At 44.7% G+C, this 17,842-nt stretch overlaps 1 protein-coding gene across 1 annotated transcript in view; it reads right to left on the bottom strand.

Annotated features, from left to right (window-relative positions):
• Positions 1-17,842, bottom strand: part of CRIM1 (cysteine rich transmembrane BMP regulator 1) — an 891,430-nt gene that overhangs the window by 851,113 nt on the left and 22,475 nt on the right. The window contains exon 2 of the mRNA XM_086926868.1: positions 1,340-1,513. Coding sequence (XP_086782994.1) covers positions 1,340-1,513 — 174 coding nt within the window. The remainder of the gene's footprint in view (positions 1-1,339; positions 1,514-17,842) is intronic.

Here is a 17,842-nt window from a genome sequence, read left to right on the forward strand (position 1 = left end):
ATGGAAAAACGAGCTGAGGGATGGACAAACAATAAGCCCATGCTACTGGTGAGGGACAAACACAAGAAGAGGAAGGAAAGCCCAACCAATGTAACAAATAAGAAGGAGCAAACAAGAGTAAAAATGAAGCCAACCATGATAACCAATGAGTACACTCTAAGCTCACGTAAGCTAATATGACTTGCAGCAGGCAGCACATGGGCCAAAAGTTACTAAAACGCTGTATATGGAGTGTCATGCAGCACATGCCACTTTACAAACATTAAATGGTTAACTGTTTGATGGATTTAGGCATGAAATACTTTTAGGCCCACTAGCAAAAACATTTCATGAAAAAAACAAAATGGCTTCAAAGTGCCACAGATCATCATAACGAGGCCACTACTGCACCACCAACACAGCTTCCACACAGGCAACCTCTAGAACATCATGTGCGTCCTTCGTAGACATATGGATGCGCCACTTTAAAAACAACGCTGCATGCGCAGTAACCTAAACCGAGCAGGAAACTGTGGATGAACTGTACTAGAAGAGTTACTTAACATGAGGACTACCAAACAAAGAGCAAAGCTGTCAAGACTCGGAATGGTAGACGCAACAGTTGTTTAGTTAACTGCATTGGCACTCTGAACGTCATGCTTGCCATTGACTGGGCTTATTAACTCCATCATGCAAAGCAACTTTGAAGGAAAAGTCACAGGAGGATGGTGTAATGCTTGACAAGGGGACACAGACACTGTTGCATGAAGGTTCTCCGTGCACACTAGATCAATGTTATCACGTTCAATACAGTGTTCAAAATGATAATTTCAGTGCTGATCCCTTCGTTGCACACAGACACTGTTGCAACCATCAAATAGAAAGAATACCTCTTTTAGGGTCATATTTTTTAACAGGGACTGGTTTTGCAAAAAAGTAACTGCTCTAGAACAACCCCTACAACCACCTTTATGCCGCTGTAAATTAGTTTCTCCATATTTAGAACTTTTCATCTTCTTTCCTTGGCGGCTTCGTTCGCAGACACCAGTGGCATGAATAAAACCGGTCCTACCCTGCAGGAATGCAAGCTACTAGCCAAACTTGTTCGCTTCCTCACTGCAGCCTGTCAACTGCCCTTCACAAGTAAATGAAAAGTCTACGGAACCAGACCACACAAGAATCATTTACTTTCATATTTTAACAGTCCTTGGCAGCCCACTCACACAACCGTCTCAATGCCTACATACCCGTGCCTGCGCTGCATGTCGCCAGCTGTTACGTCTGCAAAATAGGTTAAGTCTGGAAAAAGCTAAAAATTCTCAACCATCTTTTTAAAAAGATTAGGTTTATGTGCTCTTACCTTCAATTCTCCTTAAGGCGGTCAGGCAAGTATCCTGGCTTGGAAATTCAAACGGATCGTTACAGGTCCGGATGGTGTCACACTCGCATTTCCCGTTGATGATGTTGCAGCCAGTCACAAAGTTCTCATTGCAAGGCACAAATCCAAGCAGCTGGTCATCATCCCAGTTTTCATCTGCAAAGGAGGGCACAAAACTGTCAAAATGTTGCAATGTAGCCCTCCCAGTCCCTCTGCTCTTCTGGCAACTCCTGCCCTCCACTACTTGCTACACTTGTTGGCCAATGTTTAGCTTTCTCCAAAGATAAGCATCTTAAGGCAGTGCTTGGCCATAGCAGACCTTAAGTATGGATTAAAACATGAATGACTGACAGAGATAAATGGCACAGTGACTGACTGTGAACAAGTGCATACCCCTTGTCGCGTGGCTGCCCAAGGTCTGGCCATTTCACTGGAGGGGATATTAACAGATGCCTATGCTTAGAGTACCGGTCTTCCCCCAGCAGGATACAGTCTGAAACTTCAACAAACTACACAAGGTCACTGGATGCTCTTTGTTGTCAATGCAAGATGGTGGCGTGTAACAGAATAGGTTAATGGTCTTTGAGATTTCAAAACAGACACCACCATCACTTCCTGGCCTTCCCCCACCCCCATGGCCTCTTACCCACCCACCCCAGCCACCCCCCAGCAAGCCTTCTAGATCATTGAATAAAGTACAATACAACACAATGGTCCTTCTGATTTCAGAATATCACTTATGCTTTGGCTAGTGTTATCACACACATTCCCAATAGCTTGAGTTCAGCGTGCACGGAAAGTGCATCAGAGTCCCCTGTGTGGTAACTGAAAAGCTTCTTATTATCTGGTGTAAACAGTTGTCAATAGATCACATCAACATACATGTTCATGAACTGAACACTTGGTATGTGAACAACAATGATTCTGCAAAACAAAGTACTTAGGTTTGATTAACGCTATAAGATGATGGGGTATCACTGTATCGTTTACAAACGAAATTGAATTGTACTGTGCATAATTTGCATAGAACTGTGCTCCACAAGAAGCAAAGTGGTGTTTGAGGTTCCCTCAGTACAGCAGAAATGGATACAGAGAGTTGGACCACACCAAAGTAGGTCTATACTCACATTCATTATATGCATATTTGGTTTCCATCACATTTTGTAAGTGCTCAACTGCGTTTAGAAACCATTAGGTTTATGTGCTATAAAATAAAGGACTGAAGATGTTTTATTTCTTGACTTTTTGACAATAGTATGTTCAGGAGTTAAATAAACGAGCTTCCGTATGTTGTGATAAAAAAACGCTCTACTTATTAAGTGAAGGCAGCAAAAGTTTGTGTAGACAGGAAAGGGGTCGGAGTCTTTCATTCATGAATAATCTGAAATACTAACACAATTTGGCCGCTTTACATTACAACGTACATTTGTTACTGGCTGTTACGGTAACCTGATATTGTGATACATTTGAGTTCACCCTGATGATGGCTCACTTAAAAAGTGAATTAACTGCTGAAACTTGCATGGACGCCAGCGAAATCACTGATATTACAGTTCACAACTTCATTGCTTCTTATCTAAACAGTGATTCATACCATAATGTAAATGGATCAGCATTTCGCGTAAATTAAGTGTGCAAACCAATTGAATGAAACTGTAGCCTGTAATATGGCTTATTGGTTTTGTAGTTGTGATGCTATACTTGAGAAATCATTAAAGTTCACAAACCGCTTGCAAACTGTAGTACAGAATAAGTGCACATTTTTAGTGCATGTATAGCATTTTTCTCAATTATTGAAATGAAGAAAAATAAGGGTTTCAATATTATATAGGCAACGATGGTGCTGCATGCAGCTGAAGTCGATATGTGTTATTCCATTAACTAATTATCAACAGAGGTGATTATCAGAGGAGGTGAATCAGTGGGAACTCACAGGTCTTGTAATGTTGGATTAGCCAATATCCCCAAAATGACAGAGTGAACCCAAACTTGGAAAAATATATATGTAAGGTACAGACATCACCAGAACATATTGACATGAAAGTATGAATATATTATTTATATGGAGGACATCACTGTACTTAGTTTGTAAAAGAAATAAGTGCCAGGGCCCTCGTCAGGATGCCTCTGCAGCTTAGACCACCTATTGCTCCTGCCATGTCTGCCATTGACAGCACCAACACACCTACTATTAGCTGCCCTATAAGTGTGACTATTTACTGTTCCAGGACCCCGAAGCTATAAGAATAGCTTGGGTGGTAGGTATTACTCATTTTAATGTATATTGAATTAATAAACAACAGTTGTTGTGCTCATCTCTAAGTTATACAAACAGCACAACCATGTGGCAGACTGCCATAAGTGCTGGTGCTGAGCGCCGAAAGCCACCAGCTCAAATGGAGTACTGGGACACCACAAAAACTGTTGTTTGAACCCCCACCCTAAGTCTAGTTTGGAGAAAAAGTAATGTGAAAGCACCAGTTCACTTGCTATCTTGGTTTTCTGCATGTTCTGGGCAGACAGGGTTTAATCAGTATCAGTTCTTGTTCCTTACAAGGTCTATGAAAACTGCGAGACTGCTCCATTGGTATGGTTTCCAGAACAATGATTACCTATATATGTATGTGGTATTTATATAGTGCAAACCTAGCCAATTGCAGCAGACCACTGCTGAAAGGCTAACAATGTAAATCGAATAACTTTTCCTGGGTGGAGCGTCGCTAGGGAGTTCTAGGAAGGGAAAGGGTCTTTCTTTAAGGCATTGAGAAGTACAGTCCTTTGAAGATGTGTGCCCACGGTCCCCTGAAGGAGAGTTAGGGCGGTCCTGATGGATGTGGGGAGGAAAGTTCAGACCATGGAAGCATAGCTCAAGAAAGCATCTTTCTTGCTTCTTTTCTGTATTTCTTCACCTCCTGTCTAGAGGTACCATAGCTGGCTAAATTAGAAGACATGCACATGGAGCAATATCTAACACTTCACTCGAATATACATACGGTTGTCGCTTAGTAATGTAGTTTAAACTTGCACTAACACACAATCTTAACACGGTGGAGGACATCAATGGCTCTGCATTCAGCCTAGGGCCTATCAGAAACAACAAGACGGCTGAACAGAGGCAACAAAACAATTAATCCAGAGCATAGCCAAAAAGTAAGAAGCTATCAACAAGTCTTGACAAGTGTAGGGAGGAGTAGGCTATTAAGAGGAACAATGCATAAGTGGCTCCATAATTTCAGTAAGAATGTAAGATGCATATGAAAAAAGTGAAAGGACATATTTACAATATTTTGTCTGGAGTTAGCCAATTGCTTCAACCTCAATGCCTTTATTGGCCTGGCATGGGAAATGGTTCCTGTCCAGCATGTGCGTCATCTTTCTGTGCATTTCTAGGGGAATTTTTTGGAGGATGTCCTGCTTCAACCAAAATAGAGAACATTTGATACATTGGACCCAAAAAACAAAAAAATAGCAAATTATTACATATATGATTCGGATCTCCAGCAGGACCTCCAAGCCATGCTCCCTTAGTCGCCTTCTGTTGCTTTTTGAGTTTATAACCTAATGTAATTTGTGACTTGCATGTAAAGGACAGTTTTTTCTTATGTCTTTTAGTTGCATGTGCATTCTTGTACAGGGGTTAAGGATATAAGGGAGATAGGGTTTAAATAATCGATAGCTTAAAATTAAAATCCCTTCCATCAAAGTTGAGTGGCCAAATATTGTGCATTCAACTCTCTCTTCCAAGGAGGCAGCACTGTTGCCTAGCAAATTAGCACCAATTAGCAAACGTAAAAGGAAGGTAGGTCAGATATTGCAATCCCCCACAGGATACAAAATTCTGCACCTCTTTTCGGTGTTGAGCAGTTATACGTTCGATAACACATCTCGAGCAGGCTGAGTGAGGTACTCCTACCAAGGAACACACTATCTTCCTGTAGATTTAAAGAAGGAGGTTAGTTGGTGTTTAATTTATGTGAGAGGGCAGAGCTATTCTGGAGGTCGGAGAGAGTACCACGAGAAGATTCAAAGGGGACAAGCATTGGCAAAGCCAATAAGTCTGACCATTCGCATTCTCATGCATTTTTAAAAAAAATGTATTTGCAAGCATATGCCACAAAAGAAAATGAGAAATGCCTCCTAAACGTGGTAGTCTTGTTTGCAACGAAAACCATTACATTTAAAAAAAATAGTCACCATCAAAAATAATTTTAACAGAGCAGTACACATGGTTTATTAGAGGAACGAAAAGAGAAGAGAGGAAAGAAGGAAGAAAATAAACAAATGCATGGCCCATCAACCCTGGCACTTAAGTGCCCTTTTTTAGGCAAATGTGTAGAGGGATCAATCACAGTTCAGGGGACCGAAGGGTGAAATGCGGACCCAAAATACCCTGCTGTATGCTGGGGTGGGTGGATTAGCAAAATGTGAATGACAGCTGAACAGATCAATGCATGAAAGGGTTGAGTCAGAAAGCTGTGTGTGTGTATATATCTATATATTTTTGTATTTATTCATGTTTTTGAATACATGAGACTCACAAGACAGCTAAAGGTGTCTCTAGGCTAGATATAATCAATAGTTAAAGGGCAATTTTAGAAGTTCTGTAGAGCCACCCAATTACCTGCCAATGTGTAGGGAGTGGGCTGGGACATTTATGGAGTGGGGCTGCTAGATGCCAAACTTCGAATTATTAGGGTAAAAGAAAAAAGGGACGATTACACCCAAAACAAAAGGAAAGGTTAGGCGTGGCTTGGACATGGTCCCATGTGGCAGGCAACAGTTTAGAGTCAGTGCTGGAAGAGATAGTTAATGTTTGCATTAACTCAGTTTACAGTACTTGAGCTTGCATGCAACATAATAATTCGCCATAGTTTGTGAGATCACACTAACTCTCAGAATAAATGCAGCATTTTCCCAATATAAAGCCATGTTCTGAGCCCAGCCGCTCCAGAGAGCTGCCACCAAATTCTGGTTTGTGAAACATACAGAATTCATACGTTTCACGGATTAAATTTGATGCTACTGAAATAAAACCCTACAGCCCCTTCACCCAAGCAAGTTCGGAAGTCACTGGCATAAGGCACGCAGCGAGGCCTATTTTCGCTGGGAAACGCATCTAAACCTCGCGGGGTGCTCGCAAGCTGCTAGAAATCTGCATGATGAAACATTTTTAAGATTAATATCACTTTGTGTTGACACAAAAGCATATGCTGCGAGCAATTTAGTGACACATGAATTAAATGCACACTTCATTATGTGCGTGAAGACAGAAATACAAGCACCAGAGCCATCCAAGCTATCAGATGGCAGGCGAGCTGCGCAGTTAAAAGAACTCTCAACCCAAGATGTAAACAACAAAGGAACTGAAGGGTCGGTTTTTTTCCCCACACATGTGAACACCAGTTGTTAATAAAATGCTCTTTTTCGCCTGCCAGAGATAAATATTTCTATCTCACCAAAAGCGGGACTTAAAATCCAGGCCTGGCAGACAAACCCAGTATTTCACGTTTAAACAGTTCCAGTATTAACTCCGAGAAGTAAAATATGAGGCACTAAAACATTTTCCACCAGTGATTTGATGGCTGTGTGAATTAAATGCAAGGTTATTAATCGCATCTTTCTAACGACGGTGAGTGACCGCAGCCTTAGTGAGGATGAAGTAGCTTACTAGAGGCCTGTCCGCTGCCTGTCCAGTCTTCACCAGCCTTTTTATTTTTGCAATTTTATATAGCGCGGACATGGCCCGAAGGCATCAGAGCGCTTTACAACAGCAGGATACAATACTAGCTATTAAAGTCATACGTTTACAATGGTGAATGTGTGTAGATGTTATCACAAGAAATAGTTTCGGCAAATGAGCAGGGGAGATACACAGTAAAAGCATCGATTTAGGCGGTGGGGTCGTAAAACAAGGGCAAATCAGATTGAATTGGGGGGGAGGGAGTATATAAGTCAGATCCAGTGGCAGCCGCCACAAACAAAGGATGGTGGGGCGGGTGGAGGGAGAGCCGGAGGGGTCACGATGAAGGGGGGGGGGGGGGGGGGGAGGGGGGGTAGTCCATCCATTCAATCCAGTGCTGCACAGCAGCGTGGGGATTGACCTGAGCGGGCTGGAAAGATGCTCCGGTCAGACCAGGGAGTCTGTCTGGCTTCTCCAGCCTGGCTGTTCAATTCAGTCAGGCTAGAAAAACCTAAGGAAGCATATGTGTTTTGCCGGCCGGCCAAACACATATGCACACTTAGGGAGAGCACATAGCACGCCTCCTCCCCCTTCCCATGCCTCAGCCCCAACCCCTTCATAAGCGCAGACTCAGAGACCGCAAATGAAAAATAAAACTATGCTAGAACATGGTTTTATTTTTCATTTCCTGGCTCTGAGCCAGGCAGTGGGACAACGCACCTCCGCCCATGCAGAGGAGCAACCGCTGGTCAGGTCGAGGGTGAATTAACCAAGAGGACTGTCAAAAAGGATGAGCTTGAGGTCCCTTTTGAACGTTACTAGGCAGGTGGTTAGACGAAGGGAGGCAGAGAGTTCCAGATTCTACTGCCATTTCCAGAGATAGATTGGTTCTTGTATCGTTCTCGAATGAAGGTGGGGGGTTCTAGTAGCAGAGATGGAGTATTTCTGGAGCCCCTATTTGCTCCGGAGTTTTCAAATTTCTTGTTTAGATCGGAGGGTGAGGAGGAGTGAAGCGATCTGAGGGGAATGCAAGCAATTTTTTATTGGGATTGCGCTTCTATGGGGAGCCAATAGGGGGTTAAGCAGGGCAGGGGAAATGTAGTCCAATTTCATTAGACCTAAAAGGAAGCTTGCTGCAGTGTGTAGTGTTGCTCTCAATGTCTGAGAAAAGGGCAATTTCATAGTCTAGTATAGAGAGAACAAGAGACTGCACCACTGTTTGAGGTCTTCTTCGAAAATCAATTTTCTGATACCCCAAAGCTGCCTAAGTTGGTGTTGTGCACTGCTGGCCATGGCTGCGATGTGGCTGTGAAGATTAAGATGGTTTTCAAGGGTGATGCATAGTGATCTGGCACTCTGTACAATGGTGTGGCAGCCCTGCCAGGGCGGCACGTTTGGCCATCCATTCTTGCACTGCCGTTTTTGCTTTCGGAGGAGAGATCAAAAAAATTGTTTTAGGTGGGTTGAGTCTTAAATGGTGGTTGGACATCCAGTTTTAAATCTTTAAAAGTGTTTTTGAGTGCAGGGCAATACCTTCCGGAGATGAGATTTTCAAGAATATTTGGGTGTCGTCGGCATAGAGGTAGAAGAGAATTCCAGAGTTTCTGAGAATCACACAAAGAGGTTCTAGGTAGAGGTTAAAGAGGGCTGTGGAGAGGATCGAGGCTTGAGGAACCCCTTAGAGAACGCAGACTAGTCTGGAAGAGCGAGATGCCCAATTTCACAATTTGGGAGCAGATGGATAGGTATGAGGCGAACCAGTTGAGGACAGTGCCTCCACATGCCAGGTGCAGATCAAGAGTATGAAGGAGGTCCAGATGGTTTACCGTGTTGAATCTAGCAGATAAATTCAGGAGGACCAGGAGGCAGGAGTCGAGGTTTCCGAGGGAGCCAATCGACTATTTGGAAGATCGCATTTTCTGTACTGCGGCACTGGCGGAAACCTGATTGGAGACCGTATAAGAGGTTGTTTGAATGTGTGATAATAGTTGGACGCTACCCAACTTTCAATGGCTTTGTCCAGGAATGTGACTGTGGAGACTGTGTGGTAGTTGTTCCAGTTCTCTGGATCGAGAGATTGTTTTCAAGTGGGGTGATTTGACCCATTTTTAGTCATTCTGGGAAGAGGCCCTATTTAAGAGAGTTCCTCATGGTGGTCCATATGGGAAGAAGGTGTGTGTGGCAAGGGATTTGCTAATAGAACCTGGAATGGTGTCCTGATGGTGGTTTGAAGGTTTTACTTTGGAGATTGTTCGTTGTAGGTCCTGTTCGGAAATTGGAGATGATGACCATGATTACAGTACCTAGCATGGTAGAGTCTCAACCATTTCAAGTGAGTCATTGATGGGCAGCAAGATCTGGAGGTCTCGAACTTATTTAATCAAATAAATCCACAAAGACGTTGCAACAGGCCACGGATGACTTAGGAACGGAAGTGGTGGAGGGATTAGTAGACTGTGCAATGACCCTTAGGTGAGCCCCGCTCAACAAAGCTGGCCTCCTCACTAGTGATAATTTAAGCTGTCTCCTCTGTAGACAGAGACTTTTCTCAAAGTCATTATCATGGAATTTTAGGATTTAGCATGGATTATAAATTCTAACAGATTGAGCCGAAGGAAAATACACTAAAAAACCTCTGGCCCGTTTACCCACGGGCGTCAATTAATCACATGCATTGTGCTCCCCTCTCCCCCGTGCCTTCACATGGTTTACCCATTTCACAGCCTTAACCCATGGACAGACAGCCTGTCTTTAAGTTCTGTGTTTGACAATGCATCAGACTAAAAAGACCTGGTTTTTCAAATATACACAGTTGATTTTGGGTCCTCCCGTTATAACCATAAGCGTTTTCATCCAGCCTCTTTCTAGAGGTGAGTGAGCCACTGAAAGCTTGAGCCTGAAACTGGGCTCAGGCTCAGCTCGAGGTCCTGTTAGAACCTAGAGTCCACAACAATTGTCGAACTGGGAAACCAGTGTGGGCTCAACATCCTGCAATTCTGAGCAATTTACTTAATGTCCCCATGCCTATAAACAATGCACAGGACCACGTGTAATGTAATTTGTGCTCATGTAAAGTTTTCAGTTTTAGGGTCGAGGTCACACTATTTATAAAAAACTACAGAAAAATGCACTGAGGCAAAAATAAAGCCTTACCATAAGAAAAGACAAATATATATCACTTTACTGTCTCATTTGTATAAAAGGAAACAGAAAATCTGGATAAATCGTGGCTCCCTATGCAAATTGTGTGCTCTTAGGCAAAATATTTTATTTCACCAAAACCTTTTCCTTTATTATCGCGTATGAAAACACTTTCAAATGTCGGAGTTTGGAATACAAGTTGCACAGATATCACTTTTAATAAGTACTTCTCAGTGCAGTGCTATAATGCGATCTATTAATGACAAAGCATCCACAAGTTAAAAACCAAAATGCTTTTTTTTCCAATTTTGAAAAGGCTCGTATTTTATGTGATGTTTGTTGTATGATTTATAAAGCAAATAGGACTCGGCTCTAGCATGGGCTCGAAGATCCAAGGCAGACCCTTGACTCAGTTCTCCCTGTTACTTTGTTGCCTCGCCCACCTCTCCCAGACCCTAGCTTGAGACTTTGTTAATCACATCTTGGCTCACCCCAGAGGAGTGTCTCTTTCACATAATGCGTCAACTGGCGAAGTAAACCAAAGGAGTGCATGCACTGAAATGCACGAGGGACTACTGTCAGGTCTATTTTAGAGCATTTTAAACTTCTCTGTCTCTACTACTGTCAGCCCCTCACACAAATAATGTAGAAATGTACACTTGTGCATGCCTGTCTTAAAATGCATGGTCACTTTAAACACAGACCTGTTGGTTATGCCAGCACTTGTTGATAGACGGAGAGCAAGGAGGGGAAACTAAAGATGATGCACAGGGCTCCCACAGACCTGCTTACTTTCTGGTCCTACTGATACCTTCATGACCACTACCACCAGGACTAGTAAGGGCAGTGCCTGGGGTACCAAAGACCAATCAGCAGTAGCAAATTCAACCACAGAAGAACCCTACTTGACATCCATCCAATTAGTTTGTAACTAAGCTCGAAATTCTGGAAACACCGCAGCACTTGCATAGAACAAGGAGCTGAACTTCAAGCTCAGAGATCATTTTAGGTAATATTTTCACTTTCACTTTTGAAGGATAGGTGGTTTTGATATTGAAGTTTTATGCAACGTCAAAGAGCTCAGTCCAAAGTGCCATTCAAGTCTATTCCTCTATCTTCTGTCCTATTTGGATCACGTGCCCTTTGTTGACTTTTGCTTTCACATTCATGAAAAATTATGCAGCTAAAGCACCTATTGCAGTGCCCACTTGCAGCGGACATGTCAATCTAGCATTAATGTTGCTAGATCAAAGTAACATTTATATGCTGTATTACCATTGACTGACCGATTTTAGCTCTTAAATTGTTCCCGGACATTACTTGGCACAAATCTCTGTGGCAACAGATACAATCCAAGATCACACAGTTACAGATAGCCAGTAGTGCAGCCTACACAACAGCACCGCAAACACAACTACACCGACATCCATGTGCATGCGCACACACAGGTAATGAAAATACTTTCTGCAACTCTCAAATGACGGTACCCAATTAAAACAGACACAAATGCGTGACCAGATTGGAAAGCAACACACCTTTAGCCATGCCACACAGTGAGCTAGGTTAAAAAAAATATATATATATAGAAGGACAGTACAGGAAAGGCGATGTATCAATCTTGCTGTGTTATTAGAATTGTGCTGAAAACACATTTTATCAGATAATTGTCCAAGTTCGAAGCAAAGTTGTGCACTTGAAATGCTGGAATCTTGAGAAGATGGACAATGGATATAATAAAAGGTGAACACAAAAACAGAATTGTCTACAAGATACATCAAATCACCTAAGAGTAGATTTAGAAGTGAAACCCAGCGTGGAAGATTAAATGGATGCTTGAAGATCAGGGGTACACAAAGGCTGCAACTGACCACTGAGTTTAAGAGACATCTTGATCCATAGGCTCTATCGTCAGAAGTTTGTAGCGGATTACTGACAAACCATAGATGTGAATGGGACATAGCAGTAGGGGGGTTTCCCAACACAGACCGTTGAGTTCCAGATCCAAATCATATTTTCAATATATCCACAAGGGATAAATTCACATTAAATTATTGTGAAAGGGAATCATTTTTTTAGGTTGAGGTTAGCCTGAAACTGCTCTTTTGTCTGCTGAACACTTCTTGTTTAAGAAGTCATACAAGGAGAAAGCCAAAAAGCTAATGCTATTAAAACTGGGGACAAAATGGGTCACAAAATAAACGTATCAATTTTTCATAAAGAAGTCAAAAGCATCTTAGAGGAACAGGCTTGCCAGAGCTTGTTCTTACGATACTGGTCTGTCTATGGAATGACATTACAGAGTGCATGTTAGAAACGGGACCCTGGCCGGCCAAGACTCGCGTCGAGGTCAGTCAGGGATCACCATTTCTAAAGTCAGGGCAAGGGAGTCACACACCAAGGCAACCCCCACTCGCCCTCTAGGTAACGTGGCGCGAGCAGTCTAGGCTAAACTTGGAGGCGGTATGAGTTAAGTATTTGCGCACGCACCCCAGCAACAACACCCAAGGCCCACCACAAAGAAAGACTCCACACAAGGTTATATAAAAAATAGCCTTTGTATTATAATAAACAAAACACATTAGATAACACACGCAAACTGTACAATGTGCCAGGGGCACGGGCAGAATTTACAAGGGGAATTATGTACAGGACAGGGCCACATGGACCACTGTCAGGGGTAGGCACTTGTTAGATACTAATACTGGTAGATATACACTTATGTCGTAAACATAGAATGAGTAGCTCCAAAATTATAAAAGCAACACACATCCAGTAATCACCGGAAAAGTCAGGACCTCCTACGCAACCCTTAACTCACTGTAGGTAACTAGGACCTAAGGAAGGAATACCAACACCTAAGCAATTCACTCTTAGCAAAGGGAAGGAAACCTAACATGAAATGAACCATCAACAATCTATTATGCAGGTCACATCTAGCATAATGGAATAAACATAAACAATCCTCTATGCAGGTTACATTTAGCAAAAGGGGATAACCATAAGAATACCTAATCAGGTTACTTTTAGAAAAGGTACAGGTTAGAACACATGCGCAAGAATTACATAACAAGAAATTACCATGCGCGGGGTGCACAAAGCACAACACTCAAAATGTCCCTCAGGCCAACTGGCCTCGAAAGGGGCGGAATGCCCTGAGTCTCAGTGTCAGGGGGGGGGGGGGTCTGCGCAGGCAGCACAGACACAAACCTAAACGTAGCAACTGTCCACTAAGTGCTGGACAGTTGTAAAATACAGATGCACAACGTTGGAGCCAGGAGGGCTCAAGAACAAGGTGGGCAAGGAGCCTCTCAGGGGCTCACCAAGCAAAATGTGCAAATAGAGCTTCAGCGCTCTCAGGATAATCAAAATGCCCCCAGAGCCTCTCTCAGGGCTCTCACTCGATGTGGGCAATGATTGACTGTGGGCAAGGAGCCTCGGGGCTCCACACACCAAAAATGCGGGCTTGTTGGAGTCCCTCACGGGGGACTCAGAACAAATAATGCTGCAAGGATCGTTGGAGCGGCCCTCTGCCAACTGGGGCCGCTCGGGAACCAAAAGAGGAATGGCCAATGCCCCACGAGCCACTCTTGGCTCGAACACACCAAGGACCTCACTTGGTCCGCACACGGAAGGGGAGGGGCGGCACCGACAACGTGCCCCGACGCCCTCCTCCCTCCCTTCACTCACCGGCTGTCTCCGTCGGCGGCGAGGTTCTGCGGGGGCCGCAGGCGGGGCTCCTCTTCCTCGGGAGCCTCGTGGACACGGGAGCCGGCTGCTCCTCTCGCGCTCCGCCTGGCCTCGTCTCCTTTCCCTCCGCCTGACTTCCGCCGGGGCCGCCAATGGCAGCGCGGCCCTGGGGGTCAGGAGGCGGGACTTCCGGGTCGCTCTAGGCAGCGGCCCGGCAACAGCTTTCAGGGCTCCCGGGCTGCGGCGGTGAACACGGGGCAATGCCGGGTGGGCACCGGCTTGAAATAAAATCAGCACAACGGGGCAATGCCGGGTGGCACCGGCCTTCAAATCAAAAAATAAAGCGAGGTGGGCACTCGCTGTGCACAAAAATCGGTAAATCAGTTCCAATGCCGGGTGGGCACCGGCAATAGCGATAAAGCGCTCCCAAGCGCTCAGGGTGCACAGGAGAAGCGCGCTCGGCGCTAGAAATATCAGCAAAGCGCTGGGGCACAAGGAAAGCGCTCCTAGCAATACAAATCCAGATCAGGGCGCCTCCAGGCACAAGAACAGCTCCAGCAGGGTCTGGAGGCAGGCAGAGGGGCAAGGCAGGGCCAGAGCCAGCACACTGGGTCTCCAGGCAGGGAGACAGCCAAGTGGCGGTCCTCTTGGCCCCTGCAGCAGCAGCAGCCCCCTCTGGCAAGGTCCAAAGCAAAACCAAGAACAGGACAAATTGTATGGGGACACAGCCCCTTCTTATACAGCAAAGCCCCTTTGTCTCAAGGGTGCAGGGTGGGGGAAAAACCAGTTGCAGCTGGTTCTGAAGTACTCTGTTTACCCCAACCACCCTCTCTATTCACTGGCAGGGCTAGGGCCATCAGTCGCACTACAGGGGGTGGAGCCAGCATTGTCCGGGGAAAGTCCAGGCCCAGCAGGGACCAAGTGCACTCCTCCCAAGCCATCAAGCATGCTGATCTCACACTCACCACCGGGCAGACCCATCCAGCCTTCCTGGAGCCAGGCTCACCAGCCAGCTCCAGCCAATCACACTGCAGACATATTTTACAGTAATATGCCAAGTCCCAGAAATGGCATTTCTACTCATGACACACACATGCCACATACACCATTGCAAAGCATTCATTCCCACGAACACGCACATACCAAACTCGAGCATGCACTCCCCACACATCAGGAATTACTAGGGACACAGACATTCCCCATGCATCCCTATGGGAGAGCAGGCCAGCCTCACTACATGCACGCACTTTACTCTGGGACACAGAGAAAAAGTGCGCACAGACCAGAAAATCATCCACGCATATCACAGATTAAAAGCAAAAAGATTAGGGGTGAACCTGCCATAAGGGCCAAGTCCAACAGTGCAGATCCAGCTTCTATGTGCCGGGCATGGGTCTGGAAGGGCAAGCTCGTGAGCAACAAACACTTTGCCAGTTATAGAGTGGTAAATGCATAGAACACTCCCTCCCACTCAGGTGGTCCAAAAACTGCAAATGCACAGACGCTAAGGTACAGGCAACGAAGGCGCGTTGAATTTGGATTGCTTCAGTAAACAAAAGGTAAAGTTCAGGTAATAAGATTATTAACTGTACGGAGCACACATTGGTTCATGCCAACATAAAACCTAGAATCAGCCAACAAAACCCTTCCAATACACTGGAACATTGGCAAGGCTGAAATTCATTAAAACCCCTCGCTGCTTCCATTCACAACTGCTCTGAAAGCATCCCTCCTCACAAAGGAATTACCTTAAGTAAATGCTCTCTCTGAAACACATCAGTCACTGTAAATATGTATACAGGTTTATGGTATGTAACGTCAAGATAAACATGTAATGTCTCATATTGTTTGCCACCCAAAATGCATCACAGCCCGCCTCCATTTCTATGGCTACACTAAAGCTTCTGGGTGTTCTACATACTAGCTACTGTGATGTTCAGCTTTTCCTGACAAATGCTTTGAGTTGATCAGGAAAATAAACAAGCATAGGCAATTGGTATATACCTTGCTGCTGTGAAAAAACAGAAAAACAAACAAAACAGGTGCAGTTCAGTATACAATGCAGCTTGGAGACAAAATCGAATGTCGGGGGATTTCGAATATTTTTGAGATGTAAAATAGTCCGGCATGCGTTGTCCAATACAACCACACCCTAAGTGGTGGAATGATACAGTCAATAGCGTAACCAGGATAAATAGTCCCGGATGCAGAGCCAAAGCCCACTTTATATATATTTTAAAGAACTGGTAATAACAGGTCTTCCAACCAATCACACTGTCAAGACAGGCCTCAAACGTGACTCACAGGGCGTAAAGAAATTAAATTCACTCTGTCCGATCTTCCTCATTTTATCAACCTCAGATGGATAAAAGGACGAGCTGGCGCTACCGTTACTCAAGGGCATCAACTGCTTAATTTCTAGTTTGCACACACATTTCAGCAGCAGTCACCTCCTTACCGCCTAAGTGGCGAGCAATCTATCAGAGTTCAACTGCGCTACTGCTTAGCATGTTCTCAATAGCATGTCTACATTTGTACAAACTACCTGCAGAAATATCAGTAATAAAACTTTGAAACGGGCCGGAGGCACTTTCATATGTCTGATTGGAGGGCTCAATTGTGGGACATCGCTCTAGTAAAATACTTTCCTCAGTCTAGAGGCATGGAATTGCAAACATCAGAGATCTTTGTAAAGGAGGACACAAAACGAGGCACTGCAGAAAATCCTAATTCTGCATGCCCAGCTCAAAACAAGAGGGCACCTAATTTGTGTGTGGGGTGGGGTGCGGGGGAAGGCAGGTCGACGGGCCTGCTTCACGTTCAATGACGCATAGTGTGTGCTCAGGACAGAACCAAAATAAATACCTTCCCACCGTCGCTTAAATTCATGTTTGACATACAGCACTGCTGGCAAAGTCGTAATGTATTCGACAGGAACTTCAGAGACAAACTTCCCTGTTTCCATCTGTTTCATTTTTTTTGGGGCGGGTGCTGGAGTCACAGTAAAGGGAGCCGCCATTTGCAGGCGATGCTCCATCAGTCATAAGCAGCAATAGATTGCAGTCAGTGACGTCCCTAAACTGCGCCGTGTCCTAATACAAGCAGTGTAAACAAGCCCCATCTTCCCTGACTGGGGAAGGAAAAACAAGCAAGACTGGGCTTTGGTGGAGCTCTACCCTCCCAGGTGCCCGGTGCCACTGCACATGCGGCTCTGAAGACAGCTGGGCCCATTGGCCACTAATGTTCCATCGCCCAAAGTGCGCCTTCTTGCCCAGTCAATCTTTGGCCGCTCTGGTTAAGACTGCATACAGGGGCGTCACCGAGAAAGTGATATTTAAAACAGAGGGCCCTGACCCGCGAATGTGGGTCGGTGGATTTGATGACTTACGAAAGAAGGTCACACGTGACACCAATGACTGTATCTGAAGAGATCTCACACTGCCAACTGGACCCTGCCTCCGATTTCCACCGGCATCCTAGCTTTGCATTTAGTACAACATAAAAATGGTCTCCTCTTTCAACAACCCAACAAGGCAGTAGCCAGAAAAAAAAGAAAAAAAAATCACCAGTCCACACACCAGAACCATAACTCCAAATACACTGCGGCGCACAAGGCCAATCCCCCTTGGGGGAGCCTCTTGCATCGATCTGTCCAGTCTTCATTCATTCATCCATCCATCCTTCGACTCTTCCATCTATTCACCCTTCTGTTCTTGCCTTCACCTTTCCATGATCCAACCATACATTTATTCGTCATCAAAAATTCTTCCATCGTTTCACCCACCTGTCCATTCTTCCATCCATTTGACTGTTGACTTAGGTCACCCTTTAATCCGCCCTTAGGCATTTCACCCTTCGTTTCCCCATTTCTTTTCTTTATTTCTGTGCCTCATTACTTTCGCCGACTTCCCTCCTCCTGCTGTTCTTTAAAAAGCTTCCACCTTTGCCATCTGTTTTCCCACATCCTTCTTAACTCT

This window comes from Lissotriton vulgaris, chromosome 6 (genome assembly GCF_964263255.1).
Source record: "Lissotriton vulgaris chromosome 6, aLisVul1.2, whole genome shotgun sequence".
Classification (NCBI taxonomy): Eukaryota; Metazoa; Chordata; class Amphibia; order Caudata; family Salamandridae; genus Lissotriton; species Lissotriton vulgaris.